Source organism: Ornithorhynchus anatinus, chromosome 17, assembly GCF_004115215.2.
Source record: "Ornithorhynchus anatinus isolate Pmale09 chromosome 17, mOrnAna1.pri.v4, whole genome shotgun sequence".
NCBI lineage: Eukaryota > Metazoa > Chordata > Mammalia > Monotremata > Ornithorhynchidae > Ornithorhynchus > Ornithorhynchus anatinus.
The window spans coordinates 15,639,700-15,659,205 of NC_041744.1; the positions used below are offsets into that span (position 1 = coordinate 15,639,700).

The window sequence follows — 19,506 nt, forward strand, 5'->3', positions numbered from 1 at the left end:
CTTCTACTCCTCCTCCTCTCCCGTCCCATCCCCTCAGCACTCTACTCATCCGCTCAACTGTATATATCATCATTACCCAATTTATTTTGTTAATGAGATGTACATCACCTTGATTCTATTTATTTGCTATTGTTTTAATGAGATGTTCTTCCCCTCGATTCTATTTATTGCCATTGTTTTTATCTGTCTGTCTCCCCCGATTAGCCTGTAAGCCTGTCAAAGGGCAGGGACTGTCTCTATCTGTTACCAATTTGTACATTCCAAGCACTTAGTACAGTGCTCTGCGCATAGTAAGCACTCAATAAATACTATTGAATTAGGACCCAAGTCCTCTGACTCCCAAGCTGATGCTCTTTCTGTAAGGCCAAGCTGTTTCTCAGAAATTCACTTATCACTGTTTTGACAGTCCGATTTTAGACTACAGAGCACATAGATTTTGCTGCACGCCCGTTACAGAAGCAGCAGCATGACTTAGTGGAAAATTCACAGGCTTGGGAGTCAGAAGGACCTGGGTTCTAATCCCAGCTCTGTCTCTTGTCTGCTGTGTGACCTTGGGCAAGTCACTTCCCTTCTCTTTGCCTCAGTTACTTCATCTATAAATGGGGATTAAGACTGTGAGCCCCACGTGGGACATTTTGTATCTACTCCAGCACTTATAACAGTGCCTGGCACACTTAACAAATACCATAAAAAAACAACAAACCCCCCACACTTATACCCATTGACCATAGTTGTTACAAAATAATTTGACATCGCCAGTAGACATAGGCTCTGGCAATTACTAAAAAAAATACTGACTACCCGGAAAGTTTATTGTGATCCTAAGATTCTGTCGCCCCTTTCAGGATCGCAGCTGGAGAGTTTTCAGTGCTCTCCAAGCCAGGCTATGGGAGGGAGAGTCAAACAGAGGCCTAACCCTTCCATTCCTAGCTTGGCAGTGGCTAGCGAGTGGAAGGCAATCTGCTACAAGTCAGAACTCACGTGGGTTGAGCAGCAGCTGCACGAGAGAGTCGAGGGTGGAGACAGGTTTAGGACACGGGAGATGGCAATGGTAAACCACTTTCGGATTTTTACCAAGAAAACTCTATGGATCCACTGCCAGAATGATTGCAGATGGAAGTGGACGTTCTGGAAAGACGTGTCCATGGAGTCGCTATGGATCGGAGATGACTCCAAAGCATCAGAAGGGCAAGGTAATAATAATAATAATAATGTTGGTATTTGTTAAGCGCTTACTATGTGCCGAGCACTGTTCTAAGTGCTGGGGTAGACACAGGGGAATCAGGTTGTCCCACGTGGGGCTCACAGTCTTAATCCCCATTTTACAGATGAGGTAACTGAGGCACCAAGAAGTTAAGTGACTTGCCCAAAGTCACACAGCTGACAAGTGGCCGAGCTGGAATTCGAACCCATGACCTCTGACTCCAAAGCCCGTGCTCTTTCCACTGAGCCACGCTAGGTTATGCCACGTTGACATGAATGACTAGCCACAGCAAAATCAGAGGGTACTTTCATGTCTGGAATTTATTTTGTCCACAGAAGATTATAACTGTATATATGTACATTACCCTATTTATTTTGTTAATGAAATGTACATCGCCTTGATTCTATTTAGTTGCCATTGTTTTTACGAGATGTTCTTCCCCTTGACTCTATTTATTGTATTGTTCTTGTCTGTCTCCCCCGATTAGACTGTAAGCCCGTCAAACGGCAGGGACTGTCTCTATCTGTTGCCGACTTGTTCATTCCAAGCGCTTAGTACAGTGCTCTGCACATAGTAAGTGCTCAATAAATACTATTGAATGAATGAAAGAATGAATAGTTCCTTGAGAATAATAATAAAAATTATTAGGGTATTTGTTAATTGCTTACTAAGTTCTAAGTGCTGGGGTAGATACAAGGTTATCATGTTGTCCCCCGTGGGGCTCACAGTCTTAATCCCCATTTTACAGATGAGGTAACTGAAACACTGAGAAGTTAAGTGACTTGCCCAAAGTCACACAGCTAACAAGTGGTGGAGCGGGAATTAGAACCCTCAAACCTCTAACTCCCAAGCCCGTGTTCTTTCTGCTCAGCCATGGGATCGTGCCCACCTGCTCAATTGTATCACACTCTCCCAAGTATTTAGTACAGTGTTCTGCAATCAATTAATCAAGTACTGCACACAGTAAGCACTCAGTAAGTACCATTGATTGAATATTCTTCTCCACCATCCACCGAGTTTACTCTAAGGCAGAGTTCTAGGTCTGACTTTGATCACCTATTATACCCTGCTGGGAGAACATAAGGCTAGAAGAAAGCTATACTATTGGGTCAGACCAGTGAAGACTAACATGGGAAGCAGTGTGGTCATGTGGAAAGAGCTCGGACCTGGGAGTCAGAGGACCTGGGTTCCAATCCCTGGTTGACTACTTGTCTTCTGTGTGACCTTAGGTAAGTCACTTAACTTCTCTAGCAGGTCTAATCCCAGCTTTACCATTTGCCTGCTTTGTGACCTTGGGTAAACTGGTATTTGTTAAGCACTTACTATGTGCCGAGCACTGTTCTAAGCGCTGGGGTAGACACAGGGGAATCAGGTTGTCCCACGTGGGCTCACAGTCTTAATCCCCATTTTACAGATGAGGTAACTGAGGCACAGAGAAGTCAAGTGACTTGCCCACAGTCACACAGCTGACAAGTGGCAGAGCCCGTGCTCTTTCCACTGAGCCATGCTGGTAAGTCACTTCATTTCTCTAGGCCTCAGTTACCTGCTCTGTAAAATGGGAATTAAGACTATGAGCCGCATGTGGAACAGGGACTGTGTCCAACCTGATTAGCTTGTATCTTTCCCAGTGCTTAGTACTGTGCCTGGCACATAGTAAACGCTTAACAGGTATCATAAAAAAATGGAAACATCTGGCATTCTCTCATACTTGCTTCTGTAATACCATTGTATTGAAGGCAGGGGCTATGTCTAGTCAGTCTATTTTTCTCTTCCAACTGCTTAGTTCAGGGCTCTGCACATAGTAGGCACCCTATCAACATTTCTGATTGACTGGTTATAGGGCCTTACTGCAGTTGCTGGTGAAATGAGTCTTAGAACCCCTGAAGTCTTAAAGCTGTGAACCCCCTGCGCTTAGTACAGTGCTTGGCACATAGTAAGTGCTTAACAGAATACCATTAAAAATAAGACCTTTAAAAGAAGAGATCTTACGTTAATAAGACTTTGAAGGTGGGGAAAGTGGTGGCCTGGCATATATGGAGGGGGAGAGGGCTCCAGGCTAGTGGGAGGATGTGGGAAAGGGGTTGGTGGCAAGATGGGCGAGATCGGGGGTACAGTGAGAAAGCTGGCCCTAAAGGAGCAAAGGGTGCAGGCTGGCTTGTTTTAATTTGTCAAATAAATGAACTAGCCTCACAAGCTTAGCTGTGCCTCAGGTCTAACGTTCAATGAATGACTCAGAGGAAATTCAGCTGCCGGGCCTCCTTCCCCCAGGCCCAGACCGTGTCCCCTCCTACCCTCCTGAAGAGAACTCCCCCTCACCCACCTAACCCACTTCCTGCCCCTTCACATCGCCGTTCAAGGCCCAGGCTGCTTCGTCTGTGAAGCCCCGTCCCTCAATCCTCGACCCCCGGCCCGGTTCCAACCCTATCCTCCTCCTCAGCGGGCTCTGCCATCGCCCGGTTCGGGTGCCAGGTTCATATGAAACCACCGTGGCGAGTGGCCTTCATTTGTGTCTGGAACCCACAGGCAGATACGGCTCAGAGGATGTGAAGAAATACGCTTGGGTCCGGACGGTTGAAGCGGAGATACTAACAGGAAAGACTAGAAGAACTGGGGCTGCATAGCATAGAGGAGGGAAGGCCGAGGATATCGGGAGGTCAAGAGAGGGGAGCCGAGTGTCTGGCAAACCAGACACCCTAAAAGCAATGGCTATCACCCCCATTCTGGATCGGCCCTGTTTCTAGTTAAGGATGGAGCGTCCTCCCTCCTCTCAGTGGCCAAAGGTTCAGAAGCAGCACACACCAGGAGAAAGATGAGGTGGGCATCGGTTGACGAGTGCCCACATCCTGTCTGATTTCAGTTTTTTGCCTTTCAGTCTCACGGGATATCTGGATTTTCCTGGCCTCTCTGGTTTGGGTTGTTCCTGACTCGCCCCTGGAGCTGAGGAATATGGGGAGCCGGATCAGTCTAGACACCTCCCGAACTTTAGGTGCTATGTTGTAAGACTTCTGGCCCAATTATAATAGTATTGGTGGTATTTGTTAAGCTCTTTCTATATGCCAAGCACTGTACTAAGCTCCGGAGTAGAAAAAAGATAACCAGGTCAGACACAATCTCTGTCTCACATGGGGCTCATTGTCTAAGGGGGAGGGAGAACGGGCATCGAATTTTACAGATGGGGGCACAGAGAAGTTAAGTGACTTTCCCATGGAGACCAGCAGACAAGTAGTGGAGGCGGGATTAGAACCCAGCCCTCCTGTCTCCCAGTCCTGTGCTCTTTCCAGTAGACAATGCTGTTTCTCATCTCCAGGCCAACCTGGAACAGGGTCACTATAAACTCGGGTCTCTCCACTCCCCAGAAACTTCCAGTGGTTACCCATTTCTATCTGATTCGAGCTGCGTGGTCTAGTTACTGAAACGAGCCTGATCCCTGATTAAAACTGACTGGAATGGAAAGTGCATGGGCCTGGGAATCAGAGGACCTGGGTCCTAATCCCAGCTCCATGACTTGTCTGCTGTGTGACATTATGCCACTTCACTTCTCTGTGCTTGTTACCTCCTCTGGAAAATGGGGCTTAAGACTGGGAGCCCCAAGTGATATAGGAACTGTGTCTAAACTTGATTAGCTGGTAAATACCCCACTGCTTAATACAGTGCCTGGTACATAATGAGTGCTTAACGAATCCTATTAGAAAAATAAACACATAGTAACAACCCACCAGTGCTGGTTGAAGGTTTGGGGGGCCTGGGTCATATAAAAATTGTAGGGGGGCTGTTGGGGAGGAGGGGGGAGAGTGAAGAGGAGAGGGAATAATGTGGGGGGCACAGAGAAGAGGAGGAAGAGGGGGAGGGAGGGAGAAGGGGAGGAGGTCAGGAGGAGAAGCTGTGGTGTCCTTAGGCCCCCTATTCCTCCCCCTCCCCCATCTCTCACCCCCAGTGATCTGGCCACCTACTTCATCACAAAAATCAACACAATCAGGTCTGAGCTCCCCAAAGTCACCCCTCTGCCTCTCCCCTCCCCTCCTCCAACCCTCTCCCCTTCTTTTTCATCCTTCTCTGTGGTATCCTCAGAGGAGATCTCCTCCCTCCTCACAAGTGCCACCCCCTCCACCTGTGCCTCCGACCCCATTCCCTCTCACCTTATTAAAAACATCGCCCCTGCCCTCCTCCCTTCCTTAACTTCTATTTTTAACCACTCAATCTCCAATGGCTCCTTCCCCTCTGCCTTCAAACATGCCCACGTCTCCCCCATCCTAAAAAAACCTGCTCTCGACCCCACTTCCCCCTCCAGTTATCACCCTATCTCCCTACTACCCTTCCTTTCCAAAATCCTAGAACGAGTCGTGTACAATCGCTGCTTAGAATTCCTTAACTCCCTTTCTCTCCTGGACCCCTTCCAATCTGGCTTCTGTCCCCTCCACTCTACCGAGACTGCTCTCTCTAAGGTCACCCGTGACCTCCTTCTTGCCAAATCCAATGGCTTCTACTCCATTCTAATCCTCCTTGACCTCTCTGCTGCCTTTGACACCGTCGACCATCCCCACCTCCTCCATACCTTATCTCACCTTGGCTTCACGGACTCCGTCCTCTCCCGGTTCTTCTCTTATCTCTCTGGCCGGTCATTCTCGGTCCCCTTCGCAGGCACCTCCTCCCCCTCCCATCCTTCAACTGTTGGAGTTCCTCAAGGGTCAGTTCTTGGCCCTCTTCTGTTCTCCATTTACACTCACTCCCTCGGTGAACTCATTCGCTCTCACGGCTTTGACTACCATCTCTACGCAGATGACACGCAGATCTACACCTCCGCCCCGTCCTCTCCCCTTCCCTTCAGGCTCGCATCTCCTCCCGCCTCCGGGATGTCTGCAACTGGATGTTGGCTCGCCACCTAAAACTCAACATGAGCAAGACTGAGCTCCTCATCTTCCCTCCCAAACCCGGTCCTCTCCCAGACTTCCTTATCACCGTGGATGGCACGACCACCCTTCCCGTCTCTCGGGCCCGCGATCTCGGCGTCATCCTTGACTCATCTCTCTCGTTCACCCCACGCATCCTATCCATTACCGAGACCTGCCGGCCTCACCTTTACAATATCGCCGAGATCCGCCCTTTGCTCTCCACCCAAACGGCTACCTTACTGCTACGGGCTCTTGTTATATCCCGGCTAGACTACTGTGTCAGCCTTCTCTCTGATCTCCCTTCCTCCTCTCTCGCCCCGCTCCGGTCTATTCTTCACTCCGCTGCCCGGCTCATCTTCCTGCAGAAACGATCTGGGCATGTCACTCCCCTTCTTAAACAACTCCAGTGGTTGCCTATCGACCTCCACTCCAAACAAAAACTCCTCACTCTAGGCTTCAAGACTCTCCATCACCTTGCCCCTTCCTACCACTCCTCCCTTCTCTCTTTCCACTGCCCACCCCGCACGCTCACCTCCAAGAGGCCTTCCCAGACTGAGCTCCCTTTCTCCCTCTACTCCCTCTACCGCCCCCCTTCACCTCTCCGCAGCTTAACCCTCTCTTCCCCCCCTTTCCCTCTGCTCCTCCCCCTCTCCCTTGCCATCCCCTCAGCACTGTACTCGTCTGCCCAACTGTATATATTTTCATTACCCTATTTATTTTGTTAATGAAATGTACCTCGCCTCGATTCTATTTAGTTGCCATTGTTTTTACGAGACGTTCTTCCCCTCGACTCTATTTATTGCCATTGTTCTTGTCTGTCCGTCTCCCCCGATTAGACCGTAAGCCTGTCAAAGGGCAGGGACTGTCTCTATCTGTTGCCGACTTGTTCATTCCAAGCGCTTAGTACAGTGCTCTGCACATAGTAAGCGCTCAATAAATACTATTGAATGAATGAATGAATGGTGCTGGCCCATGATGGACCGGATGAGCTCAGGCCGTATCCGCTGGCGGCAGTGGCTGGACCTTTGGCCTCGGGAGTAGTTGTTGGCCCACCGGCCAGCCCTGACAGTGGCTCCGAGCCCGGACACCTGACTGGCTCCTTAGAGAAGTGGCATGGCTTAATGGATAGAGCACGGGCCTGGGAGTCAGAAGGTTATGGCTTCTAATCCCGTCTCTGTCATTTGTCTGTTGTGTGACCTTGGGCAAGTCACTTCACTTCTCTGGGCCTCAGTTATCTCATCTGTAAAGTAGGGGTTGAGACTCTGAGCCCCATGTGGGGCAGGGACTGTGTCCAACCTGATTTGCTTGTATCCACCCCAGTGCTTAGTACAGTGCCTGGCACACAGTAAGCGCTTGACAAATGCCCCAGTTGTTATTATTTAGGCAGCCTGTGGGCAAGAAGAACTCATCCTAGCCCCGTCGCTCAGAGGTGCAAGAAGAACGTGGTGGGAGGCGGGGCCCGGACTGGGCTCGCTCTCCCTTCTGCGTCGTCTCTGCTCTTGGATCTGTGACATTTGGGCATTTGTGTTTTCCCCACCCTCGGCCCCGTGGCACCTAATGTACCGATCTATGGGAAGCAGCGTGGCCTAGTGGATAGAGCATGGGCCTGGGAGTCAGAAGGACCTGGGTTCTAATCCTGACTCCTCCACTCATCTGCTGTGTGACCTTGGGCAAGTCACTTCACTTCTGTGCCTCAGTGGCCTCATCTGTAAAATGGGGATTAAGACTGTGAGCCCCATATGGGACAGTGGCTGTGTCCAACCTGATTCGCTTGTATCTACCCCAGTAATTGGAACAGTGCTTGACATATAGTAAGAGCTTAACAAATATAACAATAATTATATAGTATACATTATTTATATTAATGTCTGTCTCCCCCTGTAGACTGTAAGCTCACGGTGGACAGAGAACATGTGTACCAACTCTGTTGTATTTTACTTTCCCAGTTGCTTAGTAGAAAGCTCTGCATACAGCAAGCTCTCAATTAATACCATTGATTTTTGATGGATTGTTTGATCCCTAGCGTCACTTACAGTCCCTCTGGCCCCCCTGGATAGGGTCAGTCACTCATTCAATCAGTGGTATTTATTGAGCAGTTTCTGTGTGCAGAGGACTGTACTAGTCGCTTGGGAGAATACAATAGTGTAAGAATGATTCCTGCCCTCTAGGAGTTTATAATTTGGCAGAGTGGTCACTAAAATAAATTACAAATAGTGAAAACAATAGAGTATAAGGATATGGTCATAAATCCTGTTGGGGTGTTTCTCCCACTCCCTTCTGTGTCTTGCACTTAAGTCCACAGCACTAAATGTTCATATCCATAATTAATTTACATTTATATCTGTCTCTTCCTTTAGACCATAAGCGCCTTGTGGATAAGGTCTGTGTCTACCACCCAGATCTCTTTATATTATATTCTATTAGTGAGTATTGTAGTGAGAAGCAGCGTGGCTTAGTGAAGAGAGCCCGGGCTTGGGAGTCGGAAGTCATGGGTTCTAATTCCGGCTCTGCCACTTGTCAGCTGTGTGACCTTGGGCAAGTCACTTAACTTCTCTGTGCCTCTGTTACCTCATCTGTTAAATGGGGATTAAGACTGTGAGCCCCACGTGGGACAACGTGATAACCTTGTATCTCCCCCAGCACTTAGAACAGTGCTTGGCACAGAGTAAGGGCTTAACAAATACCATTATAATTATTACTCTCCCAAGAGCTTATTACAGTGCTCTGTACACAGTAAATGCTCAACAGATATTTACTGATTGAAGTTGGGGAGTGGGGCTCCCCTTCTTTGCCCCATGGAGCCATGAGGCCTGATTACTTCCCCCCTGCCATGACTGAGGGGCCTGGAGCTCTGGGTCTCTGCACCCCCTTTCTGTAATCCACCCTAAAATCGACCCTCTATAATTTTCTCCTGTGCTATGAGCACTTATCCACTGGGCTCACACCAACACCTGAGAGATACCCCAGTTTGGACCCTCGTTACCTCTTTGTGGCCAATTCCTCACTGATCTCCCTCTTCACACTTTCTCCCCTCCAGTGATGGTTTACCCCAACAGAATGAACCCAGGACTAACAGTCAGGAGACCTGGTTGCTAATCTGGCTCTAACACTTGTCTGCTGTAAAACCATGGGCAAGACATTTAACTTCTCTGGACCTCAGTTTTTGCATCTGTAAAATGGGTATTCAATACCTGTTCTCCTTCCTATTTAGATGACGGGAAAAAGACTGTGTCCAACCTCATTATTTTATATCGACTCCAGCAGTGACCTCAGTGCTTGGCACATAGTAAGAATTTCAGAAGCAACGTGGCATAGTGGAAAGAGCCCGGACCTGGGAGTCAGTGGACCTGGGTTCTAATTCCAGCTCTGCCATTTACTTGTTGTGCAATCTTGGGCAAGTCACTTAACTTCCCTGTACCTCGGTTTCCTCAACTGTAAAATGGGGATTAGACCCTTCCGACTTAGTACAGTGCTGTGCACACAGTAGGCGTTCAATAAATACGATTGAATGAATGATTTGGACTGTGAGCCCCAAGTGGGACAGAGACTGTGTCCAACCTGATTAACTTGTATCTATCCCAGTGCTTAGTACAGAGGTTGATGCATAAGCTCTTAACTAATAGAAGAAGAAGAATAACAATAATGAATCAGTGGTATTTGTCAAGTCCTTACTCTGTGCAGAACACTGTACTAAGCGCTTTGGAGAATATGCACTGCAACAGAGTTGGTGGAAACGTTCCCTAAGAACTTAAGCATGGTGCAGTGGATAGAGCGTGGCCTGGGAGTCAGAAAGTCATGGATTCTAATCCTGACGCTGCCACTTGTTTGCTGTGTGGCCTTGGGCAAGTCACTTTACCTCTCTGTGCCTCAATTACCTCCCCTGTTAAATAGGGATTGAGACTATGAGCTTCACGTGGGACAGGGACTATGTCCAACCCAATTTGCTTGTAATAATAATAATAATAATGTTGGTATTTGTTAAGTGCTTACTATGTGCAAAGCACTGTTCTAAGCGCTGGGGTAGATACAAGGTCATCAGGTTGTCCCACGTGAGGCTCACAGTTTATCCCCATTTTACAGATGAGGCACAGAGAAGTCAAGTGACTTGCCCATGGTCACACAGCTGACAAGTGGCAGAGCCGGGAGTCGAACCCATGACCTCTGACTCCGAAGCCCAGGCTCTTTCCACTGAGCCACGCTGCTTCCAATGTATTGACCCCAGAGCTTAGTACATTGCCTGGCACATAGTAAACACTCAGCAAATACCATAATAATAATAATTATTATTATTATTAACAAATGCCACAGATATTGGTAATTATTATCAACACTGCCTGATCCAGAACAAACCAGCCATTGCCCATCGATCAAGTGATCAATCAGTGGTATGTATTGAGCGCTTATTATATGCAGAGCACTGTACTAAGCACTTGGAAGAGTACAACATAAGACAGATGGGCCTGGCCAGGTTGGCTGGTCATGGCAACAGGGCAGACAGACAAACCACCCACCCTACACTTTCCCCAGAAAAGCAATGTCTAAACTCTGCACGGTCGGAGAGAAAGTCCCCAGGAATTAATTCGATTCAATCATATTTACTGAGCGCTTACTGTGGGCAAAGCACTATACTAAGCGCTTAGTCCCCAGGGATGGAAGGGGCAGGGCCAGCCGTCCCTAGCATGTCGGTCCCGATGCCAAGGGGCCAGTGAGGTCGACTTACCCTGGGGCTGGCATGGAGGTGGCGGTCTGGAGGGTGAGGGTTCTTCGAGGAGGTTCAAATCAGCGTAGACCAACCCATTTCTATCCATGGCTGGAGGATGAAAAGTCGGTTCTCCCAGGCAGCCTTGGGGTTTCTTTGAACCAAGGGCAGAATAAAGAAATGCCTTCACCAAAAGGGTGTGATTTCCTTCTTCCACCTCAAGCGCAAGATCTTCATTCTTGAAGGACGTGAGAAAACCATGCAGTATTACCAGTAGCAGCCTACGTCAACGGTGTCAATCAACAGCCCGTGAGCAGCTGCACCAGATACCCTGAGAGGATAGTTTTCAATGTTTTTTTATTGCTTACTGAGCAGTTGCTTGAAAGCAATCCATTTTTCTAACTTGTGGGGATAAACTGCAGTTCATTTTCTTCAGTGCATTAATTAAACACACCTGCCTCATCTTAGCTTATCTCTGCGTGTGACGTGTTCGTGTGGGGTGTATGTGTGGGTGGGGGTGTGTGTGGGTGTCGTGGAAGGAAGGGGAATCTTGTTGTTTACCTCACTTCGAGGCTGACCTGAAAAAGACTGAAGCTGGGTCAGTCTGGCCTCCAGAGAAGTGTTTTTCAGGTACCACTAACAACGAATTCATTCTTACAGCTGAGTTTTCCCCTTAATTAGTTTCAAAACGCTCATCCATCAGCTAAAGAAATGAAGAGAGGTCATTGTTCCAAGAGAAACCAAATAAAATTCTTACCAGTCACCCAGAGGTGAAAAGGGCAACTCTGAAGCCTGCTGGGACCATGCTACTCCTTCCCATCAAATCCTGAAACAGAAATGGATTGATGAGAGGCCAGCCACACACCAGCATCAGGAAAACAAATTCATCCGCATAATCCGCCAATCATTCGATGCTCTTAATCCGTGTGCAGAGCATAAGCAGTTAGCAGAGCATAAACGGACACGATCCCTGCCCTCAAGAAGCTTCCCATCCCAAGGATAATTCAAAGTCAGACAGTCACTCCCATAAAGCACCCATCTCACCGCGAAACAATTGGAGTCCAGGGAAAAGATTCCTGGGTTGGACCTTTCAAGTGTTCTTCCAGTTCAGCGACTGACTCACTCAGCTGTTCTCTGCCTCAGTTTCTCTGCCTAGAAGAATGAAATAGTCCACTGAGCCCATTAACCACAACATCCGGGATGTGGCTGAGAAGTATCTGTTGGCACTTTGACCTGGTTTTCAGAAATAAGCACATGCGTGTTTCCGGTGGCGTCGTGGAGAGATTAACCTAACACCTTTTACAGTGGAGAGGTATTTTTCCATTTCCCGCACAGAAGTGGAGAGAGAGGAGGAGATTCTGGTCAGTTTATCTCTGGGAGCAGTTCACACTCTTGAGGGTAATCAATCAATCAATTGTATTTATTGAGTGCTTACTGTGTGCAGAACACTGTACTAAGCACTTGGGAGACTACAAATGAGCAGAGTTGGTAGACCCATTCCCTGGCCACAACGAGTTTACAGTCTAGAGGAGGAGGCAGATACTAAAATAAGTGCTGTGTTGCTGAGGGCGGGGTAAATATCAAGCGCTTAAACCAAGCACATAGGCCACACAGAAGGGAGGGGAGAATGAAGGCTTAATCCAAGAAGGCCTTTTGGAGGAGATGTGATTTTAATTAGACTGTGAAAGTGGAGAGAGTGGTGGTCTGTCGGCTATGAAGGTGTTGGGAGCTCCAGGCCAGAGGCAGGATGTGGGCAGGGGTGGGGGGTTAAGATAGATGAGACTGAGATACTGAGAGTTGGTTGGCATTAAGAGAAAAACAAGGTTGTAGAAAAGCAACGAGGAAAGACAAAAGGGGGAGAGCTGATTGAGCACCCTTAAAGTCCAGGGCAAGAAATTTTCCTTTGATGCGGTAGTGGATTGACAGTCCATCGATCAGTGGTATTTACTGAGTTCTTATTGTGAGTAAATTACCGTTCCCAGCTCTTGGGAGAGTACAATAGAGTTGATTGACATGATTCCTGCCCTGGAGGAGGTTATAGTCTAGCAAGGGAGACAGGCATTGAAATTAATTACAGATAATGGAGGCAACCGAGTACAAGAATGCGTACAGAAGTGCCGTGGGCATTGTGTAGAACACCTAAGTGGGATTAAGGGGGGATTAAGTGCAAGGGAGATGGCATAGAGAGGGAAAATAGTAACCGGGGATTGCAGAAAGCAAAGAGCCATTTCTGCAAAATGGCCCCAGATGTTTCAGTTTGAGGATCACTTTCGCTTCTGCCTAAGGAGGATCCCCTGATCAGGGGTAACCTGCGAAACTCGGATCCGGCAGATGGCTGGCCTTTTTCTCAGAAGCGATTAAGGAAGATTCGCATGCCGTCTGGTGTGATAGAAGCATCGGACTTTGCGGGCAGGCTGGGAAATGTCAGTCGAACCTGTGAATAGCCTAAGTGAGAGCTCACACCCACACACAAACCACACCAACTTCATGGTTGTCAGTGGCATTCGTGAGGTGCCTAACCATATTCTGAGCACTGTTCCAGGCGCTGGGAGAGTACGTTGAGAGCAGAAGACCCGGCCTCTCCCTTGGAGCTTACAATAGACCCTCAGAATCTACCAGGGGTCCCTGGGCCCTGAGGGGAGTCCACCTGACCAAACAGTCTCTGAACAATAGCTATTGTCCTCTCCCAAGTGCTCAGTACAGTGATCTGCACACAGTAAGCGCTCCATAAATATCACTGATCGATTGACCGAATAACTCCTGACTCCCATTCAGCTCTAGTTGGATCCATCCAGGGCTGATGGGATTCCAGGTGTTTCTCCGAGGAGGAGAGGGAGGAATGGAGGGGCCAGGAAGAGTCAGGGGGACAGGACGCTGGAGAGTCACTCCCCACACCTCAGGGCAGCTGGAGAATGGTGGGAGGATGGTGGGAAAGCCCAAGTCCATGGAACCCTTTTGCCCTTGACCTATAGTTTGGGGTGTTTAGGGAAGATCCACAGCTGTCTGGATTTGTGTTGGGAAAGGCAATGCAAGGGGATGACCCCACCTCTTCTCCACACTGGATAATCTGCAACCCCCCATCCCCTGACAACTCTCAGGCCCTGAAGCTAAAGGGGCCCCACCCCATTCAGGGAGCTTTGCAGGGTCAGAGGGAGGCAGGATGAGCAAGGGGGTGGGCACCAACCTTGGGCAAGTCACTTCACTTCTCTGTGCCTCAGTTCCCTCATCTGTAAAATGAGGATTAAGACTGTGAGCCCTATGTGGGACAAGGACTGTGCCCAACTCGATTATCTCGTTTCTGCCCCAGGCCTTACTACAGTGCCTGGTACATAGAAAGCACTAAAAAAAAATTATTATTATCATCCACAGGAGAGGATCAGGGAGACAGGGATGGAGCTGCCTGTGGCCTTGTCGGCCCCAAGGCCTGCCCCTAGTTCATGCCTGGCCTGGGATGGGCATCCACCCCAGACTGCCTTTTTTATGGTATTGCTTAAGCATTTACTTCGTGCCAAGCACCGTCCTAAGCCCTTGGGCAGATACAAGCTAATCAGGTTGGACACTGTCCCTTTCCCATACTTCGTGCCAAGCACCATCCTAAGCCCTGGGGTAGATACAAGCTAATCAGGTTGGACACAGTCCCTTTCCCATATGGGGCTGCCAGTCTTAATCCCCATTTTCAGATGAGGTCACTGAGGCACAGAGAAGTGAAGTGACTCTCCCGAGGTCACACAGCAGACAAATGGAGGAGCCGGGACTAGAACGCAGGTCCAACTGATTCCCAGGCCTGGGCTCTATCTACTAGACCACGCTATGCCTCGCACCACGGGGTGGGAAGGAGAGAATTGGGCTCAGGAAGAGGGCTTCACAAAATGGAGAGCCCAGGGAAGGTGACAAGTGGCTCTACCACTCCTCTGCTGTGTGACTTTGGATGTTTCACTTCACTTCTCTGTGCCTCATTGAACTCATCTGTAAAATGGGGATTGAGACTGTGGGGGCCCTGTGGGACAGGGCCCCAATGCTTAATACGGTAAGCACTTAACAGATCCTATTATGATGATGATGATGGTGGTGGCTGCTGCTGGAGCACTCTCATTCATTCAATAGTATTTATTGAGCGCTTACTATGTGCAGAGCACTGTACTAAGTGCTTGGAATGTACAATTGGGCAACAGATAGAGACAATCCCTGCCCAACGACGGGCTCACAGTCTAATCGGGGGGAGACAGACGACAGGGCAAAACAGAACGAAACAAAAACAAGACTACATTATCACGATAAATAGAATCAAGGGGTTGTACACCTCATTAGCAAAATAAATAGGGTAATAAATAATATAGACAAATGAGCACAGTGCTGGGGGGAGGAGCAGAGGGAAAGGGGGCTCAACTGAGGGGAGGAGCAGAGGGTGGGTGCAGCTGTGCCTGCAGGGTCTGAGCTTGTTGCCCATCCTTTTCCATGTCAAGCAGAATCTCTTCACCATCACCTCACCATCTCCCACTTCCTAGCCTTACTCAACTCCTGCGACAACCCAGCCCACACACTGCTCATCTACCATCAACTGTAATAATAATGACAACGACGACAGTGATAGTAAAGATAATAATTAAGATATTTGTTAAGCGCTTACTATGTGCCAGGCACCCTACTAAGTGCCGGGGTAGATACAAAATTTAGTGTGCCTCGTCCTCATCCCTCTCATCTCCTACCTCTTGCTCCCAGCATCCTCCATGTCTGGCAGACCACCACTCTCCATATCTTCAAAGCCTTAATAAGATTTCCTCCAGGAAGCCTTCCCTGACTAATTCCTGATGTCCCCATTGTATCTTTCCCCTGCTGCATCACCTATTCACTTGATTCTATACCCCCTAAGTACTTAGGTATTCACTTTTGCACAGAGCTACATCTCCAGCCCTGACCGCTCTCCTTCCTTGCAATCTGCATTTCCTCTTGCCTTCAAGCCATATCTGTGTGGATGTCCTGCAGACACCTCCAATTAAACGTGTCCAAAACAGAAGTCCCTATCTTTCCACCCAAACCCTGTCCTCCCCGTGTCTTTCCCATCGCTGTAGACGACAACACTATCCTCCCTGTCTCACAAGCCCATAACTTTGGCTTGTCCTCGACTCATCTCTCTCAGTCCACCCACGTATTCAGTCGATCATCAAATCCTATTGGTTCTACCTTCACAACACTGCCAAAATCCACCTTTTCCTCTCTTTCCTAACTGCTGATCTAAGCACTTATCCTATCCCACCTTGACTACGGCATCTGCCTCCTCACTGACTTTTTGGCGTTCCCCACTCCAGTCCATACTTTACTCTGCTCACGGATCGTTTGTCAGCAGAAACGTTCAGTCCCTGTCTCCTCACTCCTCAAGAACCTCCAATGCCTGTCCATCCATCTCCTTGCCAGTGACTTTAAGGCACTCAGTCAGCTCGCTACTTCACCTCACTAATCTACTACAGCCCACCCCACACAATCCACTCCTCTAGTGCCAGCTTAATCACTATGCCTCTGTCTTATTAATCTCAACCCCGACCCCTTTCCCACGTCCTTCCTCTAGCCTGGAACTCCCTCCCCCTCCGTATAGGCCAAACCACCACTCTCTCCACCTTCAGAGCATTGTTGAGGTCACATCTCCTCCAAGAGACCTTTCCCCAGCTCACTCCTCTCCTGTGTCTATGCACTTGGGTCCGTGATTTCAGACATTTGATATTCGCCCCACCCTCAACCCCACAGTACTTCTGCACATGTCTTTACATAAATTATTCATATTAATGTCCATCTCCCCCTCTAGACTGTGAGTTTATTATGGACAGGGAGCATGTTTGCTAGTTCTGTTGTATGGTACTCAATTGTATTTACCGAGTGCTTACTGTGTGCAAGACACTCTACTAAGCACTTGGGAGAGCACAGTATAACATTATAGCAGACACAGTTCTTGCCCACAACGAATTTTCAGTCTAGAGGGAAAACATGCATGCTTTGGCTGGGACTTGAACCTAGGCCTCATAGAGAAGCAGCATGGCTCAGTGGAAAAAGCCCGGGCTTTGGAGTCAGAGGTCATGGCTTTGAATCCCGGCTCTGCCACTTGTCAGCTGTGTGACTGTGGGCAAGTCCCTTAACTTCTCTGTGCCTCAGTTCCCTCATCTGTAAGATGGGGATGAAGACTGTGAGCCTCACGTGGGACAACCTGATTACCCTGTATCTACCCCAGCACTTAGAACAGTGCTCGGCACATAGTAAGCGCTTAACAAATACCAACATTATTATTATTATGTGGCAGAGGAGAAATCTACCACTGAACCAAGGTAAAGACCCTTATTAATAATGATAATGATAATAACAATGATAATTGTGGTTTTTTTCAATAGTATTTATTTATTGAGCGCTTACTATGTGCAGAGCACTGTACTAAGCGCTTGGGATGAACAAGTCGGCAACAGATAGAGACAGTCCCTGCCGTTTGACGGGCTTACAGTCTAATCGGGGGAGACGGACAGACAAGAACAATGGCAATAAATAGAGTCAAGGGGAAGAACATCTCGTAAAAACAGTGGCAACTAAATAGAATCGAGGCGATGTACAATTCATTAACAAAATAAATAGGGTAACGGAAATATATACAGTTGAGCGGACGAGTACAGTGCTGTGGGGATGGGAAGGGAGAGGTGGAGGAGCAGAGGGAAAAGGGGAAAAAGAAGGTTTAGCTGCGGAGAGGTAAAGGGGGGGTGGCAGAGGGAGTAGAGGGAGAAGAGGAGCTCAGTCTGGGAAGGCCTCTTGGAGGAGGTGAGTTTTAAGTAGGGTTTTGAAGAGGGGAAGAGAAATCAGTTTGGCGGAGGTGAGGAGGGAGGGCGTTCCAGGACCACGGGAGGACGTGGCCCGGGGGTCGACGGCGGGATAGGCGAGACCGAGGGATGGTGAGGAGGTGGGCGGCAGAGGAGCGGAGCGTGCGGGTTTTTGAAAAGCATTTTCTATGTGCCAAGCACTGTACTAAACGCTGGGGTAGATACAAGATCATCAGGTCCCACATGGAGCTCACAGCCTAAGTAGGAAGGAGAACAGATATTGAGTCTTCATTCTGCAGATGAGGGGACTGAGACACAGAGAAGTTAAGTGACTTGCCCACGGTCACACAGAAGCTAGTCAGTCACTCAGTCAATTGAGTGCTTACTGAGTGCAGAGCACTGTACTAAGTGCTTGGGAGAGAATATAACAATATAACAGATACATTTCCTGCGCACAATGAGCTTACAGTCTACATGGGGAGACTGATATTAATATAAATAAATAAATGACAGATATGTACATAAGTGCTGTGGGGTTGGGAGGGAGGCTGAATAAAGGGAGCAAGTCAGGGTGACGCAGAAGGGAGTGGAAGAAAAGGAAAAGAAGGTTTAGTCAGGGAAGCCCTCTTGGATGACATGTGCCTTCAGTAAGGCTTTGAAGTTGGAATGAGTAATCGTCTGTTGAATATGAAGAGGGAGGACATTCTAGGCCAGAGTGAGGATGTGGGCAGGTGGTCAGAGGCGAGATAGATGAGATCTTGATACAGTGAAGAGGTTGGCAATAGAGGATCAAAGTATGCAGTTTGATTTTGTAATAGGAGAGTAGTGAGGTGAGGTAGGAGTAGGCAAGGTGATCGAGTGCTTTAAAGCCAATTGTGAGAAGTTTCTGTTTGATGCAGAGGTGGATGGACACCACTGAAGGTTCTTGAGAAGTGGGAATATATGACTTCATTCTTTTTGTAGACAGATGATCTGGGCAGCAGAGTGAAGTATGGACTGGAGTAAGGAGAGAGAGAGGAGACTGGGAGGTTAGCAAGGAGGCTGATATAGTAATCACGGCAGAATGCTTCAGTTAACTTGGTAGCCGTTTGGATGGAAAGGAAAGGGAGGATTTTAGGGATGCTGTGAAGGTGGAACCAACAGGGTTTAGTGATGGATTGAATAAGTGGGTTGAATGAGAGGGAGGAGTCAAGGATAACGCCAAGATTTTGTGCTTGTGAGACAGAAACGATGGTGATGCCTCCTGCAGTGATGGGAAAAATCAGGGGAAGTCCAGGGTTTGGGTGGGAAGGTAAGGAGTTCTGTTTTAGACATGTTAAGTTTGAGGTGACAGCAGGACTTCCAAGTAGAGGTGTCTGGAAGGCTGGAGGAAATGCACAGAGGGAGGGAGATCGGGGCTGGAGATGTAAATTTGGGTATCATCACAAAGAGTTGGTAGTAGAAGCCATGGGAGTGAACGAGTTCTCAATCTGGTGATTCCTTTAGGGCACTGTTGAATTGTGTGCTCATCCTTGGGACCTTGAGGGTGAAGAAGACAGCGTTTAGGAGGAAACAGGGGCCGGGTTGGTGTGAAGGTAGGCGCAGCAGTTGATATGTAAAAATGTAAAAATCTGGGTCACTGTCACCTTGGGGGTAGGAAGCCACACCCTGATCTGTGTGGCAGAGCAGAATTAGAACCCAGGTCCTCTGACTCCCCGGCCGGTGTGCTTTCCATTAGATCATGCTGCTTTTCTGTGTTGCCTCCTGAGCCGATGGGCAATCCACACCCCACCAACTCACACAACACTGACTCACACACACACTCACGCACACGAACAAACCCACTCCAACACTCACATCCTCTGATCAACCTACATCCTGTATTTCAGCTAATTTTGTAGGGGAAATTTTGACCACCAAATCTTCGTAGGCAGTGACCAAATCCTG

The 19,506-nt window shown here is 48.4% G+C and overlaps 1 protein-coding gene and 1 long non-coding RNA gene across 3 annotated transcripts in view; one reads left to right on the plus strand and one right to left on the minus strand.

The window, feature by feature from the left end:
• Window positions 1–19,506, plus strand: part of LOC114817845 — a 55,641-nt gene that overhangs the window by 26,334 nt on the left and 9,801 nt on the right. The window lies entirely within an intron of this gene.
• LOC107547032 (killer cell lectin-like receptor subfamily B member 1) overlaps window positions 1–19,506 on the minus strand; it is a 42,243-nt gene that overhangs the window by 10,144 nt on the left and 12,593 nt on the right. The window contains exons 2-4 of one of the 2 annotated variants that reach the window (XM_029082220.2): window positions 11,837–11,944; window positions 11,550–11,618; window positions 10,814–11,030 (exon numbers count right to left, since the gene is read on the minus strand). In XM_029082220.2, coding sequence (XP_028938053.1) covers window positions 10,814–10,901 — 88 coding nt within the window. In that variant the 5' untranslated portion in view covers window positions 10,902–11,030; window positions 11,550–11,618; window positions 11,837–11,944. The remainder of the gene's footprint in view (window positions 1–10,813; window positions 11,031–11,549; window positions 11,619–11,836; window positions 11,945–19,506) is intronic. The other variant, XM_029082221.2, reaches the window with a different exon arrangement.